The sequence below is a fragment of the Archocentrus centrarchus genome, chromosome 7, assembly GCF_007364275.1.
Source record: "Archocentrus centrarchus isolate MPI-CPG fArcCen1 chromosome 7, fArcCen1, whole genome shotgun sequence".
Classification (NCBI taxonomy): Eukaryota; Metazoa; Chordata; class Actinopteri; order Cichliformes; family Cichlidae; genus Archocentrus; species Archocentrus centrarchus.
The window spans coordinates 18451006-18462190 of NC_044352.1; the positions used below are offsets into that span (position 1 = coordinate 18451006).

Here is an 11185-nt window from a genome sequence, read left to right on the forward strand (position 1 = left end):
TGTGGACTGACTGGCCTTTTAATACAAGACAGCTTCAATGTGGCCTCAATAAGAAGACAGAGTCTACATTATATCTAATAGATTTGCATTACACTCATTAAACACATTTCAGTCATTGTCATCTTACACAGACATGTGAAAAAAATATCACAGGTGCCTATCCAACAGCCTTTTTCTTTTTCCCATTTCCTCCATCTGTATCAGCAATAATAAATTGCTGAAATTATTTTTTACAACCACAGAGTTGGGCTTCCATTAAAAGCATTTTAATAAAACTTTGTTATACTAATCTATACTACAGTGTAGAAAGATTCTTCTATCAAACAATTTTGCTATAAAAATATGATCATTTAAATGAACCTCAGTATGTATTTATCATGCAGCAAATGGCCCCAGTAAGAACTGCATTATGGCATATTATAATGTAATTATTTGACTACAGCAGAGGTGGCAAAAGTACTGACATTCTGTACTTAAGTAGAAGTACAAGTACTTGTGTTAAAAAATACTTTAGTAAAAGTCGAAGTACTGGTTCAACTTCTTTACTTAAGTAAAAGTAAAAAAGTACAGGCTCTGAAATTTACTCAAAGCAAGAAAGTAAAAGTAGTTTTTTGGGGGACGTTTCTATCCGCTATTTTTGTGTAAAGCTAACTGAACCTCATTATATATTATTGCAATAATATAAAATAATACATGAGAATACAAAAATTCTAATCTAAATTTTAATTCTAATGAATGTACTCAGCTTGAATCTGTTATGTAGGACACAAACTGTCAAAGTTAATTTAAACACAGCTCTATTCTCTGTGTCCTCCATAGTAGAGGGTGACTGTGCCTCCACCTAAACACAAACATGAGGATACTCAGGGGTTACAGTGGGATTCAGAAGGTGGAGGAACCCTAAGATCAGCTGTAGTGGCTCTGCATGGGGAGAAGAATCACAACTTTCTCTTGTGAGCTCCAGTGAATGATGTTGGTGTGCAGGCTGTGATCAGCTGACCTGCTGCTGCTGCTCTGAGGTTTACTGCTCTGTGTGGATGAACTGAATTCACAAAGATGTAACCCAGTATTTCACAGCTATCTGAGCTGATCTCCATCCCCTACACTGACAGCATACAGGCTGTAGAAATGTTGGATTCAGTGAATGAATCTCAGCATCAGCAGCTTTGATTCAAACTCATCTCTGCTGCACTGATGTAACCTGTAACTCTGACCATGAACACAGCCTCTGTGCACCAACTCAGAGCTTTACTGTAAATACAGCAGTATTTTCATACAATCTTTGAATTACACAAAGTTAGCATACTTCAGTTTGTTTTGCACTCCTTACCTTTAATTCTAACCTCTCCTGTCCTCTTTCTCCATCTCTGAGTGAACTTCTCTCTCTTTGCTCTCCCTGGAAATACTGCAGCTCTTCTTTTAGCTAGCAGACACACTGTGTGCAAAAACTGCACACACTTTGTATGTTTGCTGATATTTGTTGAGCATTAGAAACGTTGCATTTACCTGCCACACGTTCCTCTCTTATGCTCGCTCCTCTTCAGTAGCGCTAGCTAAGCTGTTTATGTCCCGCGAGCACAACTTACGGACTCGGTCCGGCCCACTGTAACCCCTGATTATAGAGCTATAAATGATACATTAATTATATGGGTTTGCGTATTTAATCCCTTTGTACCCGATAAGCCCCGGTGATGGAGGATACGCCAGTACGATTGTCTCTTATCTGTTATTATTCCTCCGTTTAGGCTCAGATCGTTTGATGTTTGACGGCGCACTGACCGGAAATGCAAACTTCTCTCTGACGTGTTAAAAAGTAACGAGTCTGTTTTGAAAATTTAAGAAGCAGAAAGTACCGATACTTGTGTAAAAATGTAGGGAGTAAAAGTAAAAAGTACTCAGAAAAATAAATACTCAAGTGAAGTACAGATACCTGAAAAATCTACTTAAGTACAGTAACAAAGTATTTGAACTTCGTTACTTCCCACCTCTGGACTATAGTGGATGCATAAATGTTACCAGCCTCAAGTGTTGGGTAGCTTAATCTGCAAAGTGCATGATTTCGTTTTGTTTCTCTTTAATCCACTGGGTGCCTCAGAGTGGTAATACAAGAAAGACACTGTGGGTTGACATTTCACTTTATGATTGGTTATTATATTTAGGGTAGTTTTGTGTAAATTCAATGCAAATGGATGTAAACATATGTGTCCTCAAAAGTTCAGTCCAAGTTCAGTGCAAGTCTAAGTGAAAGAGTGTGTGAGGGTTGGGCTTAATGTGTCGGGGTGGGTGTTGCCACAGCTTGTTGATGAGGGAATTTCAGATTAGTCCAGACATCCAATGCTCATTTAATTTAATCTGGAGGAAGCAGATGTTCATGAACAGCAAGCACAGTCATCTCTCACAGTTGCATACCTTACAATTAGCCCAAGATCTCTTTCCTCCCTTTGGTTTCACTCTTCCTTCCACTTGTTGATATGTTGCCTGAGACTGAGATGTACAGTGAATGGGGGCATAAAAGAGAATGCTAGCAGTTTCAAGGTGCTAAAAGAGAGTTCCTGAAACAATAATGATACTATTTGCATTTGGTGTTTCCTCTGTTTTCAGATACAGTTTACTAAGTCTGGCAATTTTCATTCTTTCATGCATTCATCTAATTTTATTCTCAGCTCACATTCACCACTACCACCCACACACACCCACATAACCAACAACACACATACACGAGCACGCACACGCAGGCTCTCTCTCTCTCTCTCTCTCTCTCTCTCTCACACACACACACACACACACACACACAGTGATGTATACACAAGTGCTCTTTCATTTCTACATTTATCCCCAAATCCGGAGCAGCTCTTTGTAGAAGTGTGAACCAGCACAATGTCCTCTCCTTTAGGGACTGTCCTCATTTCTTCTAACCTTTTCCCGGTCTTTGATCTTTTCAATGATAGAGTGAAATCCTCTCCAATGTCTCTACTGTACCTGCATCATAGAGATGGTCAAGCAGATATTTGGTAACAACAATAAATAAATAAGCAGGCCATGTGTATCCTAAGTGGACTTTTTTCTGTCCATTTCCATTATTCTTATTTGAAAACAGACAGCAATAAGCAGCCTGACAAATCTCCAAGTAATGAAGGGCAAAATGTGTTTTTGAAACATTTTTAGTTTATTTAGCTTGGGCAAACTTTGTGACCTCATAGCTATCCTGCTGTGTGAAAGCCAAGGTACACCCTGGACAGGTTGCCAGTCTATTTCTGGGCTAACACAGAGTGACAGACAATCATTCACACTCACACTTAAACCTACAGCCAACTTAGAATCACCAGTTAACATAACATGCATGTCTTTGGACTGTGGGTGGAAGCAGGAGTACAAGGACAGGCAGAGGAAAAACAAACTCTAAACAGAAACACTCCAGCGATGAGGTGATAGTCCTAACCAATGCACCACCATATTGCACTATTTGGGAACGGGAACCTCCCCAAGATATACAAACATGAATTAAATGTGCAGTTGGTAAGCCAAATTTTAAGTTCAATCATCCCCAGCAAATATTACAGTGTTTTTTGTTTGTTTCGTTTTGTTTTGTTTTTACAAAGGCTGAAGAAAAGATGAGTTGCTACAGCAGAGTATCTGATAACGGGGACTGAATGTTTCCCCTCACATCAGACAATGATAAAAAATTAAAGTTTAAATAAAATTTTGTTTGATTTTCTTCTGCTACATATTGAGAACATGTCTACAAAATAAAATTGACAGTTATATAATATTTATGTTGTAAGTTCTAAATGCTCAATTTGTTCTTTAAATTTCAGTCAATTTTCAGTTATTGTTTCATTTTTGTTGTTTCTTTGATGTTTTAGACATTATGCTAGTTATTTTCAGCATGGTACTGAAACTGTCTGCAAGAGTATTTGAGTGTAATCACTTAGTTTTTGATTATTATGTGACAGTATTGTTCCACAGTATTGTTCCACATTTAATATATATATATATACCAATATTATATATATAAATATATATATATATAATATTGGTCCCCCCCCACCCCAAATTCAGTACCACGGACAGCAACCTTCAAGAGGCATCACGACAATCCCTGCAACTTTTGACACTCTACAGTGAAATTATACAATACAGTATCTGTATATGTGTTCGCTTGTCAATCACTCATATCCCCATATGTCATATATACGGCCAATTTTATTGCTACATTCAACAAAAGAATATTACAAATGAGAAGAGTGGAAAAAATCCCATTTTATATGACAAAGGCAGGGATGTGATAATATATGATCAAATGTAGCATCCCAGGACAATGCCGTGTACTGTAACTGCCCTTTTGACATTCACCATAACGTTTAAATATGATATGATGTGAGATGCGTGTCCCTTAAAGTCGTAACAATTAGTAGTACTTTGGCACTTAGTTCTTTTTTAAGCTTTTCACCACATATTTTATTTAATTTTGATTGTGTTGCTGTGTATTCCTTTCACACATCGACCTGAATGAACTCCCTCCTCTCTTTCCCATCCCCATCCCCGCCCTCACTGATCGTTCATCATTACTTAAACACGGACCACCCGGATATAGGGACGCAGGCATCAACTATCTCTCAGATTTCAGACGGGCTACCAATCGTTAACCATTTCCCTTGTGCCTAATTAAAAAAAAAAATAAAAAACTGTCGCGAACCGTCTACGGTGCAATGGTTTACTTCCAAACGCACCTGCTTTTACCAGGGCACACCCTGATTAATTTCTGGTCCTGGTGCATCTTTTATGATACTTTGGGGGGGGAATTAAGTTGTGATATATTCATGAGCAGCCTATTTGAAAATATCCCATCTGTGGGCAATGACCTTGTTTAAAATGAGACTATTTGTACTCGCCAAGTGTGTGTGTGTGTGTGTGTGTGTGTCAGCGCTCGTGTCTACAAGACGGGGAGAGGGGTAGAGGAAGGTGGGCACGCCCAAACGACGGTGCTGAATGACGCCCGTCTGTTGCTTCTTCTGTATATCGGAGCGCCCAGCGATTGGAGGAAGTGGGTGAAGGTACCCAGCGCTGGCGTGTCGTGGGCGGGTGGAAGGCCTGTTTATAAACCCAGATCTTTCCTCGTGGGCGGGAACAGCAACAGTAGGGAGTGAAAGTGAAGCGAGAGAAGAAAGTGAGAGAGACGTAGAGGAGACAAGGCGGTGGTGGCGACGGCTGTGGTTGACCGGGGTCCGCGGAGGGGGCGAGGCGGCCGCCCCTGTATGCGTCTTCAACCGCGCATGGACGACCACCTCAGCCTCCTTCAATCACCCCCGCCAAGCGCAACCAAAACCCGGGGCAACAACCTGGTGAACCACGGATACACCGAGACAGAAGCCGACGTGATGACGGTTGTGGCGTGTGACAACATGTTAGAAGAGTCAGCGGCTCTACCGGGCCACCACTCTCTGGACCGAGATGAACCGGATCACGAATGCTGCGAGAGGGTGGTCATCAACATCTCAGGGTTACGCTTTGAGACGCAGCTAAAGACTCTCTCGCAATTTCCAGAGACGCTGCTGGGGACCCCAAGCAGAGGATGAGGTACTTTGCTCCCCTCAGGAACGAATACTTTTTTGATCGGAACCGGCCCAGCTTTGATGCCATTCTGTATTACTACCAATCTGGCGGGCGCATAAGAAGACCTGTTAATGTGCCCATTGACATTTTTTCTGAGGAGATACGCTTCTATGAGCTGGGCGAGGAGGCTATGGAGAAGTTCAGGGAGGATGAAGGTTTCATAAAGGAGGAGGAGCGACCGCTGCCTGAGAATGAATTTCAAAGACAGGTGTGGCTGCTTTTTGAATACCCAGAGAGCTCCGGTCCCGCCCGGGGAATCGCAATAGTCTCTGTCTTGGTCATTCTCATCTCCATTGTCATTTTCTGCTTAGAGACATTGCCGGAGTTCAGGGACGAGAACAGAGATCCAATCACCACTGCACCTGTGATAAATGGCACACTCCCGTATCTCATCAGCCCCTTCTCAGACCCGTTCTTTGTCGTGGAGACGTTGTGTATAATCTGGTTCTCCTTCGAGTTACTAGTGCGTTTTTTTGCGTGCCCCAGTAAGGCCACGTTCTCCAAAAATATTATGAACATTATAGACATTGTGGCCATTGTTCCCTATTTCATCACCCTGGGCACAGAGCTGGCAGAAAGACAAGGAAACGGACAGCAGGCCATGTCATTAGCCATTCTACGCGTAATTAGGCTTGTTCGGGTGTTTCGTATCTTCAAACTGTCGCGTCACTCTAAGGGACTTCAAATTTTAGGACAGACTCTAAAGGCCAGTATGCGTGAGCTGGGCTTGCTCATCTTCTTCTTATTCATCGGTGTCATCCTGTTCTCCAGTGCTGTCTACTTTGCTGAGGCAGACGACCCAGATTCGGGTTTCAACAGCATCCCGGACGCATTTTGGTGGGCTGTTGTCACTATGACTACAGTGGGCTATGGAGACATGCACCCCGTGACAATTGGGGGAAAGATTGTGGGGTCTTTGTGCGCAATTGCTGGTGTGCTGACTATTGCCCTGCCCGTACCTGTCATCGTCTCCAATTTTAACTACTTCTACCACAGAGAAACGGAGGGCGAGGAGCAGGCACAATACCTGCACGTGGGCAGCTGCCAGCCTTTAGCAGACACAGAGGAGCTGAGGAAGACTCGCTCTTCTTCTTCACTCAGCAAGAGCGAGTACATGGTAATAGAAGAGCACGGGATAAACAGCACGTTCAAACAGCAGCCCAACTTCCCCACTACCACCCCGAACAACTCGCAGAATTGTGTGAATATAAGCAAAAAGATTTTCACCGACGTGTAGCCAGTTTTTAGAGCCATAACCCTGAACACAGGAAGTGGTAATGCATCAACACACAGCTGGTTCTGCCGTTGCGCACCAGCATGTGGAACCAGCGGTAGATGAGAAAAAAAAAAAAAACAGAAAAAGAAGCGAACGAACAAAGCCTGTCTGTTCAGAGATGCTGCTTTGTGCTCCATTCAAAGAAACGGGATTGTTCATTTCAGTGGTATGAATTCATAATTCTGTGTGGTTCCATTCGCGCTTACAAGAAGATAAAGAGCTCCTTATAGAGTATTAGGCCTATTATTTTTCTCTGGGTGAGAGGGGTTGACCTGTTGTGAGTCGTGCAATAGTGAGTATATTTTCACAACAGGTAGACATAGAAGCTTTATAACTGTGACAGGTGAGTACAAATGTATACTACTTGAAGGGCACTTACATTGTAATAACATGCGTTATGGGTCGTTATCCGTCAGTCATAGCCTATGTATAATATCCAGAGTCATTTAAATATGTGTGTGTGTTTAAACACATGTGATGTCTGAAAAACAGTTCAGCATATAATATCCCAATTAGACCGTTTTGTGCTATGCCTTTATTGTGCGTTAAAGTCTAGTCCATATGCTACTCTCTTAAAAAATAAAGTAGATAAATAAAAATAAAAATTCCCAACAATTCCTTTATATGCATTGTCCTGGTAGGCTATTTTAATGCGTAAACGGCGACATGTAAACACAGGGACCAGCCGACTGTCATTATCATTATCGATGCAAGACACACGTGCAGAGAAGAACCACGGAGCTTTTTTTTCTTTTTTTTTTGCGTACATAAACAATGATCAAAGATGGAGCGTGTCTCTTTTCGGATGCCTCAAATATAGCCCACTGTGATGCAGTCTCCATGGCGACGGTCGTTTCCTCGGTAACCCCCCAGTCACGGTTACCATGGCACCCTTGTTTCCACAGTAACATCCCAGATTGCTTGGAAGCAATATTGAAGATTTTCATCTTAATGGGTTGTCTTCGGTCCGTAATAAGGATGTTTGGACATCATCCTTTGCGTGCATAAAAATACAAGCCCAAATGCTCCCATTACAGCGCCACCAGCTAATCAGCAAGTTCCCCCAGTGACTTTAGTAATGACACAAAAAGAAATCCTAGCAAGGAGGTCTGTTAATTACAACAGTGAACAGTCCTACAAAAGATACAGGCACAATACAGATGGCTGCCAAGCCAGGAGAGGCCAAAGGAGCGGCGTCGCGTAAGGAAATTGTGAATGGACTGGGAGCGCATTGTCTGGCTGTCCTGAGTGCGCTACTGTCGGCGCTCAGCAGAGGCTGCTGTTCTCCCACTGACAAAACTGGTAAGTTCTAGGCACTGTCGTGCTGGTCTTATTCTGAATGATCACTTTGTCATAAGTCATAACATCGGTGCTTTTATTGCTTGTAGATTTACACAATTTACAGAAACATGCAAATTTAGGCAGGTCATTTCAATCTACCAAATCAGTTCCCTATAAACCCACTTTATATAGTTCACATGTAAGAAGGATTTTTGGCTTTTTTCTTTCATTGAAAAATGTAGCGATGTTTCATCAGCTGTGTGCATGTACCTGTTTAAGTATGTAGGATTTAATGGTGTATGTCAGTGGCATGATGCTTGTGTTTCACCTTCAGCTGACTTTGTTTAAGAAATGAATAAGAACATCAACAGCGTGCTCACACAGGTTGTGTGAGTGCTGCCCCCTATTGGCCATAATCTCCTGCTAACAGAACAGGTGGCCTGTTTTGTGACCTCTATCTGAGAAGTTGTTTTTACAATAATTTAATAATTTATAATTATTAAAGAAAAAAAAAGGAAGGAAGGAAGGAAAGTAGTTTTTTTTTCTGTTTTATACTTGGGTTTAAAAGTCTTAAAATACTCTTGCTTTTTCATGTGTCACAGTCCTATCTTTGACACTGTTTCACTGGTGTTCCTCCCGATTTATGTCTATTTATGCCCAGTGTCCTCCCTGACTGTGGTTACTTAATTGAAAGCAGAGAGGAGAGTGAGACACATATAAAACTTTCAAAAGCTAAGATTGGGGAAAGTATCAATATTCGTAAACTATTTAGGATGCACTTGAATGTGTGCTTTATGCATAAATAATATTTATATTGTACCTTTCCAGTTAGGGCTTTGTGACAGTCAGGGCAGTCTCATTTGGTGGCATACCCTTAAAGGCAAAGTGGGAGGTCCCACAGAAAAAAAATCTTTTCATCTTCATTATCCTTTTCCAATTTGACCTCTAGCATCTTTATATTTTTACTGTGGAGACCTCTATATTGATCATCACCTGGATGCCTGCTCATTTCATTTCATTTCTCAGGTTACATAAAATCTCTAGCAATGATAGATCAAAAATGGGAGCGACTGGTAATCTAACTGGATTTATTGGGAAGCCTTTTTTTGTGGGCCTCTAACAATCCTCAGAGGATGGAGTGTTAGAGGCAAAAACAGAGACATTGTACGCTACAGTGCACTCATCCTTTCAATTCTTACTTTGTTCACTTCTGCTAATTTCAAGTCCCCTCAGGTCACATGGGTTTTACAGTCATTTTTGTCAGACGTTAATTTCCTGTCCTTAACTCTCGCCTCTAAGACATTATTCACAGCTGCTTTTTTTCCTTTTCTTTTTTTTTTTGCATGAGTGTTAATGAGACAGAAGAGAGAAAAAAAAGAAGCCTTGCTTTTATTTATTATTTGTTTTTTGTTTGTTTGTTTGTTTTTTTAGTGACCACCAAACTCTAACAATTTTGCTTTTCTTTCCTCCCTTCTGTGTTTTTCTCTTTTAGGTGAACCCCTTTTCTGCTCAGACCTCCCGAAACCTGCAATGACACCAATTAGACTGCCTTCCATTTAGGTAAACTGATTTGATTATGATAGTAAATGTGACATGGATGACCATTAGATATTAATCACTGCTAGTTACTTAGATAAGCTGTATCATTTTTAAAGATTAGCTATAACCTGAAGTGACCCTGTTTTCCCATTTAGGGGCGCAGTGACTCTGGTCTTCCTGTGGGGCCAGATTGGCCAAGTTATCAATTGAGACAGAAATCCCTCTGGATTCATTCATCCTGCCCTGCCTTCTTGCTCATGGCCAGTGCCCTCAAACCTGGATTAACAAGTGGTGCCTACTAATCACCCCGCCCCTTTCCAACGGACCACAGCTCATTCCAAAATGCAACAAAATACAATTTTGACAAGCATATAACGGACACTCAACGTACAGTTTTGTAGCTGCAGTTTTAAAGCTGCTTCTGTTCTGGAGTTAATGCACTGTGAATGGAACCATCACAGGATCGGAAGTGGTTCAGACAGTGACAGAATTCAGCTGGAATGGACTCTGACATTTCTCCACACTGCTTTCTATATACACTTCAAAAGGATAGATGCAGGAAACAGAAAGCAATTTTGCAAAGCACATTTCACTTTACTGGAACATACAAGGAGTTATACATTCTGTATTCACCTTTCTGGGAAGTGATATTCATCATGGACGACAACCACCCAACATTAAGACAGAATTAGCAAAAGCCAAGGCCATCCATGATTTACTGCTATAAAACTGTGATACAAATCAAAGACTGTTAGTCATTTGCCTTTGTTAGCTCTGTGTGCTCTGTATTTGTAATATGTAAAACAAACGCATATGTACACGTGCTGGTTGCTGCTATTCCCTTGACATATGGGTGGAGGACAATACAAAGGCATTCGCGCAGATGCAAACACAGACACATGCAGCACATACACATGCCTTTGGATGGATTTCTCCTTCCCAGAGTGCACTCTTGATTTATGGGAAAGGGCAAAATGTTGTTAGGGGAAGGTTGTGGTTCCAGTATTTGTTCTGTGTTATTTTTGTGCTGTCTTAAACATGACCCATGTAAAGAGAGTCTGAGTTGTATTGTCTTGATTGTCTTATTTTATTTGTATGTTTGTTTGTTTTTGAGAGAGCGAGAGAGAGAGAGAGAGAGAGAGGAGAAAAGTAGCCAAATTGTAAAGGAAATGGTACTCATTTACAGTTGCAGGGAAAAGATGTACTTCCCCCTTACTGATACGCAATGTTGGCTCATTTTCCTCAATAAATTAATGAACAAGTTTTACATTTTTGGTTCATTTGTTTAAAGGGGTTCTGCTATGTAGCATTTATGCAGAAATATCAAAATTGTCGAAGGGTTCAGAAACTTTCCTGCAACTGTATGTCTGTTTAGGTTCAGTTTATTCTGTGTACATAAATTACATTTCTAGTTTTTAAGTTAACCAGAGGGGAAAATAACAACCTGTGTTTGGTATTTCTCTGTCCTTCTCTCAT

The 11185-nt window shown here is 41.1% G+C and overlaps 1 protein-coding gene and 1 long non-coding RNA gene across 2 annotated transcripts; both read left to right on the top strand.

Moving 5' to 3' along the window:
- The first annotated feature begins 5029 nt into the window (after positions 1-5029).
- On the top strand, positions 5030-7209 carry LOC115782809 (potassium voltage-gated channel subfamily A member 3-like). The gene is given in 2 exon segments (XM_030733249.1): positions 5030-5556; positions 5559-7209. Coding segments are annotated over 2 exon segments (1593 nt in total). The 5' UTR covers positions 5030-5255; the 3' UTR covers positions 6851-7209.
- A 47-nt stretch (positions 7210-7256) lies between these two features.
- On the top strand, positions 7257-10976 carry LOC115782837 (uncharacterized). Its single transcript, XR_004020178.1, has 3 exons — positions 7257-8191; positions 9663-9730; positions 9865-10976. It is a non-coding gene; the product is annotated as an uncharacterized LOC115782837 (long non-coding RNA).
- The last annotated feature ends 209 nt before the right edge of the window (positions 10977-11185 follow it).